The following is a 23,638-nucleotide window of genomic DNA, read 5'->3' as shown; positions in this document are numbered from 1 at the left end:
TCATCATGTAATTTTACTTCAGCCCAAATCCCATGATTTATATTGTTTCTAGACAATGGTATTGAGCTAATAATTTTAAAGTACTAAATGCAGAGAAATTGGCTGGTTAGAGAAGGAAAAGCAATCGTATAGGTCGTGCCAGTACCTTTTCATTGTAATGATCCAGTGGACAAGTTGAACTTGAAGCCTGTTCTCAAAGCCATTTCTACATTTTGCTTTTCAGTCCCACTTTCAATAGTCATGATTTATATTGAGCTACCTTGATTTTAGGATAAAATCTTTTTAATTTTCTCATTATTCCATATTTTGCAAGATATTTAGTTCCAAGGTGGTCTTTATTGAGATGAGAGCTTTATTAATCATAAATTATATACTTACTCTTTTGGAAACAATGGAAGGGAAGTCCAGGCCAATAATTCTGCATTGTTGGTTGCACAGATAATCCCAAACAGTTTTATAGTGAGCATAGATTCCCTTGGAAGTGACTTTATTTCGAGAGGAAAATTGATCCTTAAAATAAAAAAGTAGGTTATCTACCAGATTACAATGATATTTCATAAACATTTCCTTATAATGGTATGGGATAAAATTATTTAACTATATGAATTGAGGCATCCTCTTTAACTTTTGTGTTTAATCTTATAAAGATGGAAATATAGCAGAAGTATGTAGAGTAATGAGACTGGTTACTCAATCAACGGGGATTGCCATAATTCTAATTTTTACATGTAAACTTTAAAAAAAAATTACAATAACTTGGACATTTACTATTTATAAGCACAGAGGAAAGAATGGTTAACATTGTTTTAGAGAATGGAAAAAGGCAGCAAATAACTTGAAATAGGTCTTCAAGAGGAAGTTTGCTATAATCAAATGAAGATTTAGAAAAGAATATTCTAAGAAAAGAAAAGTGCATGGGCAAGGGCATACATGCATGAAAAGATTAAATATAGCTGATAAACAATGAGTGGCTCTTTGTGGTTAGAACAAGGGACATGGTCAAGTTGTGGGGAAGTTATGTAGGATACAATTAGAAAAATAGGTCGTTGCCAGAATGCTTAAGAACTGTGTATGCCAGGCAAAGAAATTCAAACTTTTTCCTAATGGCAAAAGAAAATATTTTAACAAGAGTCACAAATATAGAGAGTTGTTTACAATTTTAAATGTGGACTATTCTGGTTTATAATGAGATCCCAGGAATTTGGGAGATGATTGCTGAAATGCAATAGAAATACAATTTTTGGGTGTGTCAAGGTGAAGTAATTCCAAACTTAGACCTTAGAGCCTCAAGATAAGCATGGTGTTTAGCAGAGATCTATTTGTGAGACAAGGAAATGAAAGACATATTTTTTTAAGAGGCTAATACAGGGGAATATTTTTACTAGAAGATGAGAATACTAGAGAGAAATGGAAAAATTGGAACAGAGACAAGAAGATAGAGGAAGATTCATGGAAAAAGATTCACCAAGGAATGGAAAGAAGAGAGGAGTGACTGGAAGAGCAATTGGGTGGTTTGTATTAGATGATATCTGATGGTGTTATGTATGAGGAGTATGAACAGAATCCACTGGCCTTGAAATTCCCAGTTGAACTTTGATGTCAATTTGTTTAAGCAGTGTGTGAAGACCAAAGGGTATTGTCTAGCTGGAATGTGTTGACTGAGGTCGGGCCAGCTGAGGCCACAGGAAATAGTAAGCATCTTTTTGCTTTAGAGTTGACTGTCTAATCTGGATACTAGGTAACAGTCCTTACTCGGGGTGTCAAATAAGACATTGGTGATTCCCTTTTGTGAATGGCCTGAGGAACAAGGAGGAATTAATTCAGCCCAGTGACCACACTGATCTTGAGGAAGTACACATTCCTCTCTTCAACATGCTGTTCCCAGAGATGAAGAAGTCCAGATCTAGTGTGGGTAGTAAGCAACTGATATGAGGAAAGACAAGAGAACTGTTTTAGAGATAAAATGAATAATTAATATTTGACCTACAGCATATTAGTGGAATAGGACAATGAAGAATTAAAGATGTTGTCTAGACTTCCAGATTATGTTATAGTGGATACTTTAACTGAGCTATGTAGTTTAGGGCATGATGTCATTGAATTAATAATAATTCTGGGATGTCGATATGTCAATTGTGTGGAGAAGATGAGTCAGAGGTTTGCCTCTGGATATATCTGCATTCAAGTAGTGATTCTATGACCAATAAGATGTTCTTCCTTGAGCAACAAATTTAACCTTTCTAAGACTTATTTTTCCTTATCCATGAAATGGAACAAATATCGCATTACACAATATCTGGCAAATAGTAGTTTGTATGTCAGCATTATATTCATTAAACAAGGGAGTGAAGAAATTCTATTTTTCCAGATTAACAAAGTTTAGATTATTGAAAATTAAATTGTTCCATGTTAAGATGACTAAAACTAAAAGTCTTTTCTTTCATATATTTAATACTCAATATTCATTTAAGATAATGTGGGCATATTTCTCAGCTTAAAAGAAGCTCTGAAACTCACTGTAAGATGTTAATGATTATGGAGAATGCACAATAATATCTTGAATATTCTCTCTTTTACCTGTAATTGACTTTCTATTCAGTTTTTATATTTCTGTTAGGATGGGAGTTATAAATTCACTTTATTCCTCACATAATCTAGAATGTTCTTTTTTCCCCATTGACTATGGCTTCTTTATGTATAGCTTCACTTATTAGTAAGTTTTTCATATAAAAATGACAAAAATTCGATAAGTCACAGTGGATAGTTACTGCCAATCTCCATTCCGTCATTTTTGTTAATAAAAATAAATTATTCTAGGGTAAGAATGCATGCTTTCTAAATAGTTATTTATTTATTTCTTGAATACATATGGATTTTTAAAGCCTGAATAATCTCACATTCACTGAAAAATCTTTTGAACTTCTACATGGCTATTGAAAAAAAAAATCAAAGGAATAAACTTTTATATAAAGAAAGGAAGAAAAATACTTTAAGAGGCAATTCAATAAGTGAAGTCAGATTGCTTCTTTTTATCCAAGCAGCTGGCACAGACCTCAAGTTTTAACCATATGTTTGCCTTACTCTACTATTAAAAAATGACTAAACATTAAATTTTTCTTAAACATTTTTCTTCTATATGTGATGGTTTTCCTAAAATCAGAGTAAGTTTTTGATAACGAAATGGAAGATTTAAAAAGTCACATTATTTAGAACTCTACTCTTAATACTGATATATAACAATAGGCCATTGTATGGACTTTGACTTTTGTCTGAGTGAAACAGAAGAATGACATTTTTAAAAAGGTCACGTTAGCTGCTGTGTGAGAAGGATGATAAAGGTGCAAGGGAAGTAGGGAGACCATTATAAAGCTATTGTGATAATGATATAGGGAAAAGACGGTGGGAGTCTAGACCAATGAAAATGATGAGAAATAATATTCTGGAAATATTTTGAGGAGAGAGAGTCAGCAGGATTTCCTGGACTTTGCTTCTGAGAGGAAAGTCAGATTAAGAATTTGACCGGAACAACTGGAACTGGAAATGATCATCTAGAGTTTGGAATGTAAGATCAAGAGTTCAGTCTTAGACACGTTGAGTGTATAAATGTGGAGTTTGTGACCGATGCCTATGTTGGTGATATAAATCTGGGAGTACTGGCATATAGATGGCATTGAAAACTATGTAACAATAAAACTAAAGGAAAGAGGATAGATACAGCAGAGAAGAGAGGCTTATGGGCTAAGACCATTATCAGTCTTTGAGAGAAAAAGAAGATGGAGAAGGTATGTCCAATGAGGGAGGAGGAAAGCTAAAGAATGTGGGTGCCAAGTGGAGAGCATATTTCAAGATAGAAGATGAGATCAACAATGACAACTGTTCCTAACAGATTATGTAAGATGAAGACTGAGAAACAAGCATTAGATTTAGCCATGCAGGTCACTGGTTACGCTAATGGGAAATTTCAGAGGAGCAGAGAAACAGCCTGACTGGGGTATGCAGTAGAGCAGAGGAAAAAAATTGAAGAAAGTGAATATAGACAACTTTTTGTAAGGGTTTTGCTGCAAAGCAGAGGAAAAAAAGGGGGTGGCTATTGGTGGAAGAATGAAATAGTTTTGTTTTATTTTTAACTTAAGATATGAGAACTATTTGTAGAATATAACGCCTAAGGTTTTATATGTTGTAAGAAACAATATGGAAATCACAGTAAAACATCAGCTTTGGGTCTGAGTACTAGTTGTGCCAGTTATTTGTTGTCGAGCCTGGGATGAATTAATTAATCTTTGTAAACATCAATATTCTGATCTATAAAATGGAGATGACAATACCTGCTACGTATTTTTGTTAAGCTGAGATAAGATTATATATTTTGGAGCTAAACTATGTTGATTGGAATATGATATGTGGTCAAAATCTATGTCACGTATAATTAAACAACGCAGTTTTTCTCCTTAAGTATATAATCCAATAATGAAATGTACAACCAATCATAGTGTAATGGCACATATTAATACAATATATGAAGAATGCTATGAAATGCTAGAAAATGGTAAATGTTTTTAATGGAAATAAAATAAAATGAAAATAATTCTTGGTTGATGTAACTAAGTATTGGGGAAATGAAAGAAACTTTCGCAGGGAATATAACACTTGTGTAATCTTGAAGGAAGAGCAGAAATGTATATCAATGTAGTTATTCTAAGAACACTAATAATTTTCAATTTATTTTGAGACTTTTTTCCTCTGAAATTGGCTTTAGAATTATATTTTTCTCTTGAATTGTTTATATGATGGAACATAGTTGTCATTTGAAACTGGGTCTGATTTTTTTAAACAAACAGGAATAAGTTTTAATTCCAAAGAATAATTTTAGTAATTGAGCTAGTTAATAATATTTTTGAGGAGTCACTTATGACATGAAATTCATTCATTTGCCCACCTACACTTACTGGACTCTTATTCTGTCTGGTGCTATGTTAGCTGCTAGGAACACAATGAAAAAAAAATTGTAAATAAAGTAAAAAACAAAAACGAAAGATCATTTAGCAGAAGTAAAAAGACACATTCAGTAAAGGACCATTGGGGAATAGTTTGTGGTTCAGACCAATCAACAGATGAAAAGGTAGCCTGTTTTTTTTGTTTTTTGTTTTTTGTTTTGTTTTTCCCTGAATGACACAGGGAAGGATTTACAGAGAAAGTGGAAGAATATCTTGAAATACAATTAAGTTACTCTCAAGGTGGCAGTGAAGGCATCATGCTCTTGACAGACGGAGGACTCTTAGCAGAGGCATAATTTCTTAGTTCATAGTTAGGATAAGTAGATCAGATGCAGAGAGTGACTTGGTGCAGGGGCAGGAGTAGGGCTAACTCTAGAGATGAAGATTCAGAGACAGGCAGGGGCCAGACCACAGAGGGCCTGCGTGGTGCTTTGTACTTTACCTGGGGAACTGGGGAAACACTGAAGAATTTTACAAGCCGAGCTGATTCTGTGCAATGAAATGGGACTTTGTAATTGAAGGTCAGGTATTTGATCAAAGGAATAAGAACTTTAACCAAAGTAGGGGAAATAAAGGTTGTCCCAGTCTTAGACTAAGGAAGATTTGCTTTGGGATAGGAAGAACCATGGAGTATGTAAGAATTAAAGAGTAAATGTTATGTCTCAGGACATGTCTCCATTGATTGAGATAACACTAAGAGCGAGATAAGTGGTGTTATCTAACACCGTCATAGGACTCCTAGAAATTTTGGCAATTTATCAATAGGAAAGTACCATATCGGGAGTCACATAATCTCCAAAGAAAGCCAGACCTTCTGAAAGGGCTAATAGAAAGTAAGCTGAAGAGTTTTCTTCCACTTTAGTGGGAAGAAAATTGGCTTTCAGTGAGCAGTGGAGACTCCAGCGAAATGACTGAGAGACAGCGGAGTAGTGTCATAGGAACAGCAAGGAAAATAATCAGTAACCATGAATCCCTATGAGTCCCTTGAGATTCTGAGTAAAGTGAGGGCATGAGGTGGGGGAAACAGGCAAGGAGGAAGACATGGATAATGTCAAAAAGGTACTTTTCCTTACTGACATAATAAACCTCTATAAAATGGGGAAGTAGGAGCCAGTCACTCCAAATTAGATGGCAGCTTACACAATACACAGATAATTATTGTCAGAAAACATCATTGTTAGAAAAAAAAATATATAATGAGCTTTGTGGGAAAATAGAGATTACTTATGCTATTTGGTAATTTCTTTCTTCTTTCTTATATCTGGAATCCTCCTCCCTCCAACTCTAAATAGAAGGTATTCTTTTTATTCACAGTCTATCAATAATTAATAGTTCTCCTTGTTCCAATTTCCCTCTTTGATCAGTTGGATGGTGTGGATTGGACACTTGTCTAGGTTTTTAAATGGATGTTTAATCTGTTAAATTGAATAGTTATCCGTTAGCACTAGCATATTTATCATATCACTGAATCAAATCAACTGGCAACATTTTTTAAAAATCACATTTCAGTTAAAAACAAAACAAAACAAAACTCTTAATCTTTATTAGATAGATGATCCTGCCAGAATAAAGATTAAACTTACGTTTCGTTCCAGTTGACCAAGAAAAAAAACAATTTTTTGACTGGAATGTTTCTGTAGTTTCTCACTTGGCACAGCTTCTTTCCAGCATATGTAAGCCAACAGGAAAAAGAAAATGCTTTATAGCTAAAAAGAAACAACACTGATTCAATAAGCTGAACACTATTAAGAAACCAGTTTTCTATATAGGTCAATTTTTTTATACCTAAAAGTCAAATGATAAAGTGTTGTTTGCTTGTATAAAATATGTTTTAAAAACTACTTTAAAAATTTATGATGGGTGATGTAAGCAAGATGGAAGAATAGGAAGCCCCAGATCCTCCTTCCCTCAAAAGATACCAATTAAACAGTAATATATGTACCTATTCCCTTTGTGAAAAATCCAGAAACAGAGGCTCCTGCACCACAGGCAAGTGCAAAACCAGCTACATAGAAATCAGTGAGAAAATTCATGGTACTCATTTTCTAGAGTGCATCCTCCAGCAGATCAAAGGGAAACTCCCAACTACCAGCTTTTCCTTGTAACATATGTCTGGCATTAAAACATTTTAAAGAACTATCCAAGGGATTGGTTTCTGTTTTGCCTGAAACTAAGTGCTAAATAGGAATAGGTACTAGATTAGGGCCCCTGAGAACAAAGGTGATGATTTGAACTAATACGTACTCACTTATTACCGTCCTTCCCTTCACAACTCCCCTTCCCTCCCCGGCTTAGTGCAATATAAATAGGAGAAAACCCCCAACTCCTGGCTTCTCCCTGGGGAGAGAAAGAGTTGGAGTATGTGTCCAATGTTCCAGCTAAGGGCCTGGTTTCTGTCTTTCCTGTCCTAGAGAGTAGACAGGATTTGATATATTCTAGTTGCCTGGGGACCATGGACCACTGAGAACAAAAAAGAGCTGGGTGGCTTGCTGCTACTCCAGAGGATCTGTGGGACAGCAGAGAGAGGCTGATGGAACTTGGCCTTGCCACTGGGGATGGGGAGAGGGGAATGGGAAGAGTGGAATGTGCATCTGGCTTTTTCAGGTTGCTGTATGAGAGGCTGGTTTCTGTCTTACCCAATTTAGAACACTGATGGGACCTGACATGCCCTGGATGCCTAGGAGCAGCTGGGAACAAAACAGAGCTGGGCAGCTTAAAGGAGCACCAGAGAATCTGCAGTGATAGAGACTAGAGGGAGGGAGATCATTATCAGCTCCTGAAGAAACAAAACCTCTCTGGTTGGGAATTTAAACACAAAAACCCAGAGAAGATACACCCACAGAAAAGTTTGAAAGGCCCCCAGAATATCTAGCTGGGCTGATTGGTAACATTCTTTCCCTGTAAGAAATCAATCCATAAGGACTGCAGAGGCGGCTATTTTTTCAAATGCACAGATACCAATACAAAGTAACAAATACATGTTGAAAGAGGGAATCATGGCCCAACAAAAGGAACAAAGTAAATCTGTAGAAATTGACCTTAAAGAAATGGAAATAGGAGGGAGGGGAAAAAATGGCATAGTTGAATGAAATTTTGTTCATTCCTCTTGAGACCACATCAAAGTTATGACAGAAACATGGAGCAAACAGCAAGCAAAGTCATCTGGGATCTAGATGAACCGCAGCACTACAACTAGGGATTAAAGTAAGAAATCAACCTGCAATGGTAGAAGGTGGGGGGGGGCGAAGACAGGAGGCTGCCCGGTCCCAAGTGGCTGAGTGAGACAGAGGCTGCAGCTGCCCCAGACACTGCAGCCCCTTAAAGGGGTCGTGTCCCCAAGTGGCTTTCTCATTGACAGACTTGCTTGCTCTGAGCACCAGCACTGGGTGGGCTGCTGGGGGGCGGCCTAGGGACTTACAGGGGGACTTTGAGTTGTTAGAGCAAGGGCTGGAGGCGAGGCTCTCTCCCCAGCAGAAGTGCTAGCAGTATCCATTGATCCTCTGTTGATCCCTCCCCGCTTTCGGTGTGCATAATTAGTATCGCCATAGCTGAGACATCACCGAACTGAATAACAGAGGTCGCTCAGTCCAGAGGATTCCTTGAAACTCTGCCTCCCCCAACTTATGACCCCACCCAAGCCACATCCAGGTGTGTCCTTGGGGAGTCCAGTGCTCCTTGTTGAGCCAGCCTCAAGACCTGTTGGCAGCTAGCCTCGCTTTTTGGCCTGGCCTCTTGAGGCAACTATAAGCACAACGTCTGTGGGTTGCTTGCTGAATCTTAACAGGTGGCCTCAGAAGGGCATAAGATGAAGCTAAACTTGGCCTGCAGTTGAACTCTTATTTTGTACCTACCAATTTGTTTTTCTTAATCCTTTACCCTTTTTCATCCATAATTCATTAATTACTTTAAATATGAATGGTCAAAAAAAGATATATTCTATGCAAATGATAATCAAGAGAGCAGGAGTGGCCATATTTACAATAGGCAAAATAGACTTCAAGCTAAAAACTTTAAGTAACAAGAGACAAGGACATTAAATAATGATAAAAGGGTCAATTTATCAAGAGGCTATAACAATGGTAAATATTATGCACTCTAGATGAAGCCAATATATTAAGCACACATTGACAGAATTAAAGGGAGAAATAGATAGCAACAGAATAATACCAGATGATCTCAATACTGGCTATAATGGATGGAATCAGAAGGAAGCTTAATGAGGAAACATAGGGTTGGACAACCCTATAGATCAAATGAAACTAACAGATATATACAGAACATTCCACCCGATAGCAGGAGAATACACACTCTTTTTCAGTGCACATAGAACATTCTCCAGCATAGATCACATGTTAGGTCACAAAACAAGTCTTAACAAATTTGAGAAGACTGAAGTCATACCAAGTGTATCTTCTGACCACAATAGAACTAGAAGTCAATAGCAGAAAGAAAACTGGAAAATTTACAAGTTAATAAAAACTTGTAATAACCAGGGGATCAAACAAGAAATCAAATCAAGAAATTAGAAAGTATCCTGAGAAAAATGAAACAAACATACACTATTCAAAAACTTATGGGATGCAGCAAAAGCAGTACTTAGAGACAAGTTTATAGCAGTAAATGAATGCCTACATTAAAGAAGAAAGATCACAAATAAACAACCTAACTTTAGACTCAAGGAACCAGAAAAAGAACTAAGCCCAAAGTTAATAGAAGGAAGAAAATAATAAAGAATAGAGCATAAATAAATGAAACAGAATGGAAAATCAATAGAAAAAAATAAGTGTCATACCATGCTCTATGCATATAGCTTTATCTGACTATATAGTTTTTACATGAGAATTAAAATTAAATGTATTAGTAGTGAAAAATTATAAGAGAACATTCTTTAGAGTAGCAATTTATTATATTACACATCAGGCTTTTAAAGTTCTTTATAAAATCAAAAAAGAAAAAGCATAAAGGAATCAATCATCCCTTGGGTTCTAAAGAAATGTAGATAGAGAGATAGGCAGTTTTTTCTTTTTACATAAAAAAGTAAAACTTCCTTTCTAATTAATTCTATAAATATGTTTACAGTTCAGTTTTTTGCAAAAATTCAGGCTAATATAACAAATATTTCTATTTTTACTAAAATTATTTCTTATAGCTTTTCTTGAGAGGCTAAATACAGTGAGTACAATAAATCCATTAATAAATTATTCTCATCAATTTTAACTGATTTAATCAGTATTCTCTTATAGATTTAACTCACAACTTGACAGGAATCAGAGTAATTTTTTTCTATTTTTTAATTATTCTCGATTTTCTTGTGTGTTTCTCTTTCTCTCTCTCTTTCTCTCTCCTGGTAATTGGAATTGATCATTTAGATTCAAACATTAAAAAAAGAAAATTTTAAGACAATCGCTAAGTAGGATGGGTATTTTCTGTTTCCATTATGATATATTAACAATATACAGTTATTTTTAATATGGAAAATGGGAGTAGACTTGAGGGAAAAAGAACATGAATTAGGAAAAAGCTAAAAAAATGATTTAAAAAATAAAGATAAATTAATGCTGATTACATTTCAAAAATTTATGAATGATTTGCTCCTATAAATAAGAACAAGACAAATTATACTCTAATTAGAAACTATGCAAATATTAATACTTTTGTGAAAAACTCACTGCCACTCACCTGTGCACCCAGATCTCTGGAATGTTGTGAGCTGCATACACTGTGAAGCTAAGGTGGGAATGGAGCCCAGGGTTTACAAAGGAAACACTATCAGGTGTATTTAGAGGGTGGAAATCTGCATAAAAGCTGCTGCAATAGACATCAATTAGCTGGTAGATGGATGTGGATAGTTCAGTTGTCACTTTTTCTATCAAGCCTAGGAGGGAAAATGATAGAAATCAGGTCATCTCTGAAGGGTCATATTTATCATTACCCATCTATTATAGCTTTGAAATTTATTATAATAACATTTAAATAAAATTTAATTAAAATGACCCTCCATCAACTGAAGCCAATTAACCATCTGTGCCTCTATATGTAGCCTGGGTTAGCTGTTAGTAGTGTAGGTAATTAATAAGCTTTCATATCTTCAGTTGCAGAAATTTGGAAGCACAACCTTTAATCACAAATCAGGGTTTTGGGCTGTTAATTTGGCATTCTGATCAACTGTAATTTGCAATATTTTTTGTTTTGGGTTATAATTGTATAGAATTAATTTTCAGACAAGGACCATGTTTTCTACATGGCTTATAAGTTCTTCAAACAAATTCTACCTAAAAAGTTAATTATAATAAATTCGATTATGCTTTTATGTTTACCATTAACTGAACACTAATCATACATTGCACTGATATAAAAAGAGAATGGTAATAGCCCATAGCTGGAATCTGAAATAAGCTTGAAATAAAAGATTTATGATGTTTACTAAATCTCCTCAAAATCAAAACAAAGCCTTACTGGAGTTTTACCATTAGTTATTTAAAGGGAGTCTATTGATTTTTCCTGAAAGTGACTTGAAGTATCGTGAAGAAAAAAAAAAGAAAGACTAAGTACAGGAGCTAATAGTTTTCAAGGGTGTGACTCTTTTCATGCAGCCCATTTATTTCAGGTCACATGAAAGGGTCACCTGATTAATGAATTTAGGTAGGCTTTCCTGAGAATGACTTTCTTTCTCCTGATAAACTCTCTTTGCTGGAGAAATTCCTACCTGAGAGGTAGAAAGAAGTAGAAGAGACCGATGAAATGGATCAGGTAGAACTGGTAGCTTTGATCCAAATCAGGAAAAATGGCACCATTACAACAGAGAAGCTTATGAGAACGGGATTCATCCCGGGGGTGGTGTTCAGTGTCATATCTCTTAATGGGGGACAGTGAATAGCATCCGCTGCTGGCATTTTATGTGCAGTGGTGAATGAGAGAAAGATTATAATCATTAATATGCTCACTATTTGCAATTATTTTTGTTTTAATATCCAACTATAGTAGTATTTTAAAAGTTAAATGAATAAACTCCAATAAAAAAGATAAAATGATTATTATTTACCCAGATGAAGAAAATCTTGAATTGACAATTATTTAAGTGACAAAAGGGTTTTAAGAAATGAAAAGAATGTATAAAACGAAATGTTATGAATGAAATGTCTGGTTCCCTTCACCTCCTCCTCCTCGTTGTACCCCTGATGGGCTTTGCTGACAGAATCTAGAAGGGGGCTGGTCTGGGGTAGGGGGGCGTCACATGGCTAGTTGTGGTCGTAACCAAGGACCCCTCAGTGCGGATCTGCTGGTGGTCCTCGAAGTTACCACATCTAACAGGCCTCATGCAATCCTCGAAGCCCCACAGCCTCCTTAAGCCCCACAATCTCATCTGGGTAAATGAGAGGCAGAAAACCACGCGAAAGAAACCAGTCTGATCTGATCTAAACGTGTCCCTCTTCCATTCTGGGCCAAAAATAAGTACTGAAATGCTGCATTTTAGATATTTCTACTTTTCCGCCACCTCGTCCTGGAGAAATGAAAGGTAACCACAGCGTGGCCTGTGGAAGGAATGCAGAAGGAAAGAATTTTCTTAGCAGCTCCCACACCAGAGGAACTGGGTGCAGGGCTAAGGAGGAGTGCCGGGCCTCGAGGCGGCCTCAGGAGCTGGACATCTTGTCAGGAACCTGAACCTGTGTCCCCGAGGGTACTAACTGCTGCTAGGCCACCAAGTAGGCAATGCTGACATAGTTGAGTAAGAGGCAGAGCCAACCTCCGGAGGAAACAGGCGTGTCAGGCACACACAATGTAGTGGTGGATGACTTTGGCGCGGCAGATGAAGATCTCGTAATCATCCTCCTGCTGCTTAGCATCCGCTGGCTGGATATAGTTTCAGAAGCCAGCCTCGATCCAGGCTCCCCTTGGGAATACTGCACAGCCTCCTCCTTCCAGTGCCATAGAAGGGATCGGCCGCGATAGGGTGCCTTCTCTCAGCAGGTCTGTGCTGACTTCGCAACCTCCTGGCAAACTTACGAGTTGTAGACCTACGGGGCTCAGAGTGCAGTCCTTTTCCAGGGAAGTGTCTAGTGGTACTGGAAGCGCCTCCACGAGGGAGATGGCCTGCATGGCCTTGGCTTCGTAGTGGTCCAGACTGGACCCCAGATTCCAGGTTCCTCTTCCGCGGGTTGAACAGGGACAGTGGTTCTTGCCTGTCCCACTTGAGGTTCCAGACGCCGGGCCTGGGGCGCCTTTCGCTGCCACTTCCCCGACGCCCGCGATTCAGCATTTGAGGCTCCGCGTGTGCGCATGCACTCAGAGCTTCTCCACTGCCACTGCTGGACATAGTGGAGAAGAGCATGGCGACAGGCGACCGAGCTCCCGGGGCAGCAGAAGAGAAGTTTACAGAACAAGTAAGCACTTCATTAGAAATTATGTTCTTAAAAATCTGCTGTGATTTGATTCCGGCGTGTGCCTAGTGAAGTCGCACTGTACTGTCGTTTATTCAAACCCACATAAGTTGTTTCTGAAACCCAAGTTGATTTTTGGTTTCTAGTTGTTTTGAAAAGAAAATAGTATAAAGAGCTAGCTTTTTCTTGCAGCAGTCTGCAATGTTCCGATGCTCAGACATTTGGATACTCAGGAGAGAGGCCAGCTTCAGTATGGGCTTCTTCCCACATCCTGTCCTTCACCAGGTCTATCCATAATTAAGCGTTTTTGTTGTTGTTCAGCACATGCTATTATTCACTTAGTTATTCATAATTTTTGTACAAAATTTATTAGGTGGCCAAGTTTTACTTATTTGCTGTATTTCTAAAATTACGCTCTTTGTCGAAACAGCCTAAGGGGACGAGCATAGTAAAAGGGCTCTAATTAAAATTCTCAGAGAAATCAGCAGTAACAATTAATGAGACAGAAGAGTAAAGCAGAATAAAAATAGTCCTAAAAAAGGCCTCATCACACTCTGGAGGCCAACCAAAAGGGATTCTCCTGAACAACAGGCGTCAGAGAATTATAAATTTATAGAAACATCTTGTTTCCTGGTCCCCAAATGATACTGTTGGTACTCTGTAGCAGAAAACACAGTCTTGTTAATAATACCCAACATTGTGCAAATAAACACACATCTCAAATGAATCATAAAGTTGGGTCAGAGAACTTATTAATTGAAGTCTCAGCAGGTATTTTGGGGAATCTTAATGATTTTGATAATTACTCAAACCCTACTCTTTACTTTTAGGCAGAAATACAGTTCTTGGTTATAATTTGTCTCTTCCAGGTAGTATAGAGAGGTGTACTCATGTATTATGCTTTATTTCTAGCATTCTGGATGAAAAATGCATTTCAAACATCATCAGAATGTATTGAGGACTCAAGATACTGGGCTTGGTGGTGAAATATGGAAACATAATATTTATCACATCTCATTTTACTTGGGGAAAAAGGTTGTAGTATCATGACATAAAGAAACTGACTATTTATGTCATTAAAATTCATTAATTAGAATCTACAATGGTTTAGCATAGAATATAAATCTCTGGGAACATTCCTGTGCAGTTTTATTGGATCTCGTATTCCAACCCTGGGGGAATATGAGAGAGGAGATTTTATTCCAACATTCCTAACAGAAAGGAAGAAAGGACCAGTTCCATACAGAATACCTCCACCCGTTACTCCACATTCTATCACTTGGACTCTGTGTTACTAATATTGTTGGAGAAGGTCCACCTCTTCTCTTCCTCTAAGGTCTTCTGGAGTTTTATGAATGTCTGGAACAGGGATTTTTCCATAGCACAGTTTTTCTTTTTCTTTTTCCTCCATATCCTCTGCCATCTTATTTTTCTCTGTGATGTGAAGTGGAAAGTTCTTCAAATATAATTGAATATCTTCTTTTGAGTGGTGGGAATTAGAATTGAATCGATATTCCTCTGTACATAACTTTCTATTGAAGACAATTAAGGGTATAGAAGACAGGGCATGGATGGGTATTTGTGTTTCACTGTCACCTCTGAGTCCAAGAGTGTTTAATATCTGTGAGCCAGACAGTTTCCTTAAAGATACTCAGAGTGTTCATAAGCCAAATATCATCTGCCTATGCAAACAAGAAAATCTCTGACCACACTGCACATTAAAGATGATCATAGTTCTTATGCATATTAGGAAAACTGAGGGTCAAAGAGTTTAACTCTCTAAGTTCACAAGGTCAAAAAGTGGTAGAATTGAAATTCAAAACCAGTTCTGCCTTATTGTAAAAGCTAGACTCTCCTCTGCATCCCACTATCACACATCCACTATTTTCTATAGAGGCCAAGTCCTCCTTGTGGCTTGCGGTTTTATAGGCTCAGAGCCTCTGCAAACACTGCTTATTCCAGAATCTAATCCTTCTATTTTTTAGTTAGATTGGTCTTTCAAATAGACCTTGACTTTAAATTTGAAATTAGTGACTTTGAAGAAAGACGTCTGCTACTTTCCTGATATTCTTACATCAAAATATAATTAGCTAAATAAAATTTTACAGTTTCTTGAAATGGTCATAAGGATATTTTCAGTACTACTTTGATTTTTATAGATCTCTTGATTTTTCCCATTTTTTAAAAATGTTAGGCTAAAAGTTTAGAGTGTGGATAGTTATTCAATTGCAGAATAATCACTTCTATTAGTAAAAAGTTTTAGCAAAACATTTTTACCTCAAAAGACATTTTGTATGTGTTTGTGTTACCATATTTGGATGAAAAATTTAATTATTTTTGGTTCTATAACATGTTTTTTTTAAAAAATGGGTACGTATATGTTTTACCTTTTGCTGAAGTCTCAGAATTTTGATGAAAATTCTAAAAAATAAAAATAGGTGCAAAGACACACTAGTTATTCAGAAAACAATTTCACAAAACAGTTAAACCTTTAATATCCCATATCTAAACATAGATATTTCTCTGGCATGATAAAAAAGACACTGTTTCTTTTTGTCATATATAAATGTTGCTTATTAAGCAGAGGAAATCTAAATTGTAAGATGGAAGAAAAGCCTGAATATTATAATGAACAACTTAGGTTATTCGATTTTTTAAAAAATAAATTTCTAGAATAAGCTCAGCCTTTTTCATACTATTAGAACAGTTCCACAGATATAGAGTAAACTCAATCCCCCTTCCGCAACCATGACTAATCTTTTGATATAGGCGCATTTTTAATTCTATCTGTTTAGTGTGTTCTGTTCTTATTAGCAGTCGTTCAGATGCCAGTTTTGGGCTGCAGGAAAGAGGGCTGGGTGTAAGTGGGCAAAATCATATAGATCCACTATGTAATTTCATTTTTTTCTTTCTTTTTAGGATATTGAAAAAATAATAGTAAAACACTTAAGATCATCTCCTAAATTAAAAAAAATACTATCTGAAATTTAATTATTTCGTGGTCATTTAAGTTCACATTCATTAGTATGGTAGTTTTGTTTATTTATATATTTGTTGGCTTGTTTATTTACATTTATTTTTGTTGCAGACCTCGATTACTTTAGTGGTTTGGGATTTGCTAGTTTTAACTTCATTATCGTGAAAATTATACAGTGATTCACAGATTCACTAAAAATAAGGTTTCAGTCCAAAAGCGAATTCAATTTTATATAAGGTCTATTTAAAAATGACACTAGGTTTATTTTTAAGTAAATCTAATTCATGAAAAGTTTGATTTCTCAAATAAGCTAGGAAATAATTGTCTTCCAAAACAAGAAGCTTGCTACAGTATTTCTTCAAAGAGAAAACACTTTTATCATGTTTAAAAGGTAATTAAACCTATATACAACTTTTCACTTAAAAGCATCATTCATGTGGACTTTTTCAGAAACATTTGTCTTGGATAAAATATTTCACCTGATCATAGTTTCAACCACTATTCTAACAACTACAAATAAAATCTTTACTCCATCTATGTGGTTGAGACTATTGAAGATGTTAGCTTGACTTAACTAGAATTCAATTTATTCAGAAATAAAAAGCTGTATTTTAAAATCACCATGGCAGCCACCTACAGAACAATGTGTAAGGCCATATTTTTCACTTTGTGGTTCATTTATTGTATAAGCATTTAATTGAAATATATTATGTGAGCTTCTGGAATATAATTTTGGAGGATGGAAAAATGTTTCCAGTGCTGAGTGGGAGTATGAACTAGAGTACAACTGCATTTGTGATATAACTCTTCATCTTGCCAAAACTCACATTTAATAAATACCTAATTACTTCCCTGTGTGGCAGGAAACAGTCTCTTGCAAGTTGACCAAAAAATGGAGCCACGAGAAAGAAAAGGTTCTCAAGTTTGAGTTTGTTGGCAGAAGACTAGTATTTCTCAGTGTTTCTTTAATCTTGGTTCGTGGTGGGTGGATAGACTGAACTACTTTGGCATTGTTAACTGCAAGCAGTTGGTTACTGCACAAATTCTGTAAAATATACTTATGATTTGTGCCAACATTCTTGTGTAGGTGGGCTCATAGGATAGAAAAAGGGATGAACAAAAAAAACGTCTGAATGAAGGTGGTGTAGAATAAGCAAACTTTTAAAGTTTTCTCAGAATAAGTAGAATCTGTTTATTAGGGGATGTTGAACTATCGATTTTGGCCATTGACAGATATGAACTAAAACTGATAATTGTCAACTCTTTTCTTCATTTCTATGCATGAATAATAACATACAATTGAACGCTAATACACATATAAGAAATGTGAAATGTGAATAAGAGCTTTCCTTGAGAAGTATAATTATTCATAGCTTTCCTAAGAAATATTCAATTTCTCCCTGAAGGATATTTTTGGCTTCAGCTATATTGAAAGTTTGATATTTCAGAGAAAATTGTCATTTGTATTCTTTTAGAGAGTTTCAGAAAAAGAATGTTTTAAAAGTAAAGCTTTCTATATCTAGTAATACTTTAACATCATTTGAAATATCTCATCCTAGAATTATATCTTTCTCATTCTTTGATCAGTTGTTTCTGCTGATTCACTGAGAGCTGGACATAAAAATGGATGAACAACCAAGTGGCCTTAACAGATGGGAAGGCACTTGTTCACATTCATGTGTTTGGTCTCTCCTCTGTCAAAGACTTGCATTTGTCACGAGGCTGGTGGTAATCAATGAGGACCTAAGTGGTGCTTATGTGAATTAACACCATCCTGGCCACATGGGGAAGATTCTCAGAAACTACCACCAGCACCACCCCTACTATTTCCAATAATAATAATGACTCTCATTCAAAACACTATCATCTAGATTATTAGTATTAAAATTATTTTACATTAATTTAATTATCGACATTATTTCTAATACTTAGATAACATATTTCATCACAAATTATTAATATTATTTTTAATAGTCATAAGAACCCTGCAAATTCTGTTTTATTTTTCTGTTTTAGAGATGAAGAAACTTGAAACTCAGGGAAATGAATTAATTTTCTAAAGGATATTCAGCTAGCAAGTGGTAGATCTCGAATTCAAATTATGTTTGCATGACCCTAAGCTCTTTGCATTTTATTATCTGCTCTAGGTGCTTGTAATGTCCCCAAAATGTGAATCTAAGAAAAACTAGTTGTTGAAAGTTAATTCTCACTACCTTGTTATCCTGACTTAACTTTAGCTATTAAAAGATTCTTTTTAGAATTACATAATCCCCAAGTTTTCGAGTTATCAAAATATTTATTTTGAAAACATATTGGTGATAGGCTTTTCAAGACTATAATTTTCCCATTCTCACACAGAATAGAAAAATAAGATAAGATTAGATATGATCACATCAGATTTCTTACTTTGGTATCATTTGAGAAATCCATGGATTTTAATACCTATACATGAAAACAGCTTTGGAGACTATGTAGTTATTTCATTTCCTTCTACAATTGGAAAATATGAGTAGATATTTTCCCATTAAGAAAAATTTAAGGAAATAAACACATATCTATCTCAGATGTTCAATTTTGGGATTTATTGGTTATATTGTTTAAATTTTGATTTCTTCATTGCTTTGTGTTTTTAATTTTTAATAAAAGTTTATCTTGGAAATCTTTTAATTCTGTGACTCCCTTGCCCTTCAGAGTCATCACTGTTATTGATTGTATATGTAAATAAGGTATTTAAATTTCTATATTTATTATTACTATTAAATGACAAAAAAACAAGTTCTAATTAAAATAAGATATAGAAAGTCCAACTTTAAAAAATTACTGATCTTTTTCATAGTCACATATTTAAAACAATAAGCACAATGATTTATATGTATTAATACTATAGTTGTCTGCTTTCTAAATCAATCTTTTTGAAATTTCAAGGCTGGCATATTCAAGGTAATATGACCTCTACTGTTTTTTCCCATGCAGATAAGGATGCATGTAATCACTCCCTCTTATGAAGTTTCACATAAACTGGCATGTGTATAGAGACTTGGGTTCTAAAAATCTCTATTTTGCCACTTATTAATACTCTATACACAAGCAGTGTAAGCAGCAGATTTTAATAATGAAATGAACATGAAAATACCTACTCTGTGGCATTGTTGTGAGGATGAGTTGAAATAAAATAAAAATTAAAAGAAGTAATATATGAGTGAAACTATTTTATTATTGAAATGTACTATTATTGGTTATTATTATTATCATAATCATTATATCCTTTTGCTTTAATCCCTTGCTAAACTAATTATAAGATTGAATGGATTCATTGTACTAGAATTCTTATTCTTTTTCTTGGGCAAAAATGACACCTACATCAGATTTTTGAGACTAAACAAAAAAATCTTATAATATTCATTTTTTTAAACTGAAAAAAAAAAAAGCCCATTCATCTAGATTGATTGTATGATTGATTTGTCTCACTTAGAAGTTATATTGCAGTTATAAACTTCAAAGGTGTTAAGAGATTTTCTTTTAATTTAATTAAATCATTTTGTATAATGGTCAAGTTTTCATTACCCCCAAATGATTGAAATATGTATACACATACACACAAACGCATATATAATAGTTAGTCAAGTCTTTAACTCTTCTTAATTAATTATTGAACTCAGGTTTAAGGTAATTACTGTTTAATAAATGAGTGTATTTACCTCTGCTTTTCTCTGAAGAATTTGATTTAGTTCATTTACAGCGTCTGTAATTTGTTTGGTCTCCACGCATCCCAGAACACTGCATATATTTTTGACTTCTTCAATAATATCATTCACATTTTTCTGTAGATGAAAAGAGTCATATCTTAACAGTTTATTGAAATCGGGAGGACACTAATTTATCTTTATATCTCTCTTTCCATAAAGAGGTAATAGAATAAAATGTACTTGTTTGTTCCCATGTGAAAGAAGATTCTCAAGACCGGTTATCCAATGTCCTGAGCCACAATTTGCATTGAGAAAACGCTTGAAAGGAGGACTATTGAGATTATATATATCAACTCTAACTCTAATTTAACATTATCTAAAATAAAATGGGAGAGAGAGAAGGGGGAAATGGGGAAGAAGAAGAGAGGGAGAGATAGAGGGAGGGAAGAAAGATAAAGAGAGTCATTTCTGCAAAATACTTTGAAAACAAGGCAACTGACAGCAGACCCATGTAGAGTTTCAGAATGCATCTGTTTTTGTAAGTAGTGTGCAAGAGGGCAAAATTATTAAAAATCAGATTTGCAGAGCTCAGAACAAACTTGAGACAATTAAGTCTGGTGTTAGAGTGTTCGGTAATCTTTTGATTGTACTATCCTTGAAGCAACTGATGTTTCAAAAAAATTACTGATGACATAATTTATAGTAGTGACTAGCTCATCTTAAAATAAAAATTGCTGACTGCACTTAAGATAGTTATACACAGATTTTATGGTCACAGCTCTAAGAGCCTTTCCTTAGTCTTTTTATTTCTCAGCTTTTGCATGTTCTTAAATTAGCTTTCATTAAAAAAACTGCTCTATTTTGAGATTATTCTTTTCTGTATAGTACCATTGACTGTGTTGAGAACTATCTCTTCTCTAATTCTGTAGTAATCATCTTTTACTCTACAGTATTTTTATATACTTCGTCTATATCATTAAGATTGTTGTTTTTCAAAATATATCAACTCTGTTACCAGCATCCCAGTCATTCTAATAGCAGATTAGAATAGTTTATTTCAAAAAAAGTGGGAAAATATTCTCCCCCACTTTTTTTTTCACTCAGAGAGATGGATTCAAGACACAAGATAGTTTTGACTCTAGTTTAGATTATTTTCTTAAAACATTATCATACAAAGACACAAAATGGGTATTATATTAAGGGAATACAATTTGTTTCTTTTGTGGAAAAACAAAACTTTTAGTATGTTGCCAGTACCTCATATATATGATTGTATAAACACTGAGAATGGATGGCAAAAACCTAGGAAGAATAACTAATTAATACTATGAAAAACAATCAGAATTCTAAAAATGTTAACAGACTTGATTGATGAGCTAAAAGTAAGAAGATGTGATTTAATTGGTATATGTTTTGTCTTTCACAGATTAAGAAAATACAACCACTCAATTATAACATGGGGAAGAAAAGGGTATGAGTAATTAATGTGGAAAAAAGTCAGTTGTTTTATTCATGTGTGACCTTAATATGAATCAACATGTTAAGAGTCCCTCCACATTTTCCATGTATATAATCTGAATGAGGGTTTAGTTTGGGGTATTAAACATTTGAGACTGGACTTGACAAATTGAATTTTCACAAAGGAGAGCAACCCAACTATTAATATACTGTTATTGTACACATTCAAGACATTATAGTGGACTTTATATTCATCTCTGCAGTCAGGTTATATGTATTAAAATCCTTGTTCTGCCCCATTTCCACCTGTGACCATTATCAAGTTATTTAACTTATGTGGGCCTACGTTCTCTCTTCTGTAAAATTAGAATAGTAATAATTAATTATAGGGTTGTTGTAATGATGAAATAAGATCAAATATAGAGAAGCACCTGATAGAGAATAAGGGCTAAATTTTAGCTAATTAATTCATTTTTATTTAATTAATTTCTATCTATCCATATAGATTTTTCAATTTATTAGAACAATCAAACACTGTACATGCCCAGATAACTAATAAAATGAAAATTAAAAACTCATAAAAACCATGAGAAGGGTACATAATATATGCTATGTTTAGTTTCCATTCATATGGTCCAAGTACATATGTGACATGTGAACTTATGAAAATCCATAAAAATATTACTAATTAAAATAACTGCAAATGCTGGGTTGGCTTGGATCACCCAGTAGCTAATTTACTTCATCTCTTTCTCTAGTCTTACAGTGCTTCTAATCTATTTATCTCATTTAATCTTTAAAAATTCTTTAAGTTAAATATTATATTCATTATATTTACAAATCACTAAGATTTGTACAATATATTAAGTGAAATATTGCAATAGTAGAATTAACTTGGTGATTATTTGGATGTGAGGACCAATGGAAAGGTTGGATTTAAATGATTACAAAACTTCATTCTTGGGAAATCAAGAAGATAGGGTGCTATTAATTATGGCAGGAAATAGGCAAAATGGGAAGATATTTGGTGGAATTGTTATGCATATAGTTTTGATACACAGAGCTTGAGTTTCCAAGGGGACAACCATGCAGACATAGCTTTCAGATATGTGGAAATGCAATGGTTCTAGCTCTAGCAGTTGTTGTACTGAGAAAACACACACATAGCACACAATATAAACCCCATAAACAAGAAAAAATGTAAACATAAAGCTTCGCCCAAAACAAAGACAGGACAAAGCTCTGGGTGACAGAAATTAAAAGAAGGAACCTAAGTCCAAAGCAGAAGCTTCAACATTGAGGTTGCAATAATCTGGGGAAAATATCAGACTAGATTTAGGCCTTCAGGGTTAGAGATTGGTTTTATTGCTAACATGGGATAAGAGCTGAAATTTTAGATCTAAACTAGTTGGTATAGTAGGGAGAGGGGCAGGGTTGAAGCTGATGTCTCTGAATAAACCCTGACACTAGATAGATTGTCACTTGCAAAAGGTGGGAGGAGAAAAACAATGCCTACTCACCAGGAGAACTTTTGAGGAAGGCTTTCATTACCCAGGGGCTTTGAGTGAGGAAAATGATTACTTGAGAAACTGTGTTATGTGCAGCTGTGGAGTATTAATATATTCTCTTCTCCTCAAAATATACACAAGTGTGCATATGTGAATTCACATGTGCATGCACACACACATCCCCGCCCCCGCCCCTCCACTGGTAAGAACGGAATAATCAATCTGATTACAAATCCCATGATGGGTGATTCACTATAGGAGAGATTCTACAGACACTAAACAGGATTAGTGCCTGATTTCAAGAGAAATCAAAGCTAGATTTGAGCATTACTTTTATGGAGACAATACCTAGGCAAGAATTTGGATGTGATTGTCCAGAGAGAGAATATAGATAGAGAAAAAAAAAATTGAAAGCTGGGTCTATAACACTTCAGAATGTCTAATATTTAGATGATGGTAGAAGAAGTTTGGGTCACAGATGGAGCAGACAGAGTGCTAAGACATAAGCCATAACACTAAGATTTAATGGAAAAAAAAGGAAAGTTAAGTTGATGGAAACTTGGGCTTGGAAAAAAAGAAGAAAAAGAAAACATGATAATCACTTTTAAGCATTCGATGGCCTTTCTTTCTTTCTTTC

The 23,638-nt window shown here is 34.9% G+C and overlaps 1 protein-coding gene across 1 annotated transcript in view; it reads right to left on the bottom strand.

The window, feature by feature from the left end:
- The window catches only part of PIK3C2G (phosphatidylinositol-4-phosphate 3-kinase catalytic subunit type 2 gamma), a 269,937-nt gene that overhangs the window by 202,804 nt on the left and 43,495 nt on the right, over nt 1–23,638 (bottom strand). Inside the window, 5 exon segments of the mRNA XM_025047424.1 lie at nt 379–510; nt 6,578–6,700; nt 10,674–10,869; nt 15,760–15,793; nt 20,048–20,170. Coding sequence (XP_024903192.1) covers nt 379–510; nt 6,578–6,700; nt 10,674–10,869; nt 15,760–15,793; nt 20,048–20,170 — 608 coding nt within the window.

This window comes from Pteropus alecto, unplaced genomic scaffold, assembly GCF_000325575.1.
Source record: "Pteropus alecto unplaced genomic scaffold, ASM32557v1 scaffold103, whole genome shotgun sequence".
In the NCBI taxonomy this organism is placed as follows: Eukaryota; Metazoa; Chordata; class Mammalia; order Chiroptera; family Pteropodidae; genus Pteropus; species Pteropus alecto.
This window is presented reverse-complemented; position numbering and strand designations above follow the sequence as displayed.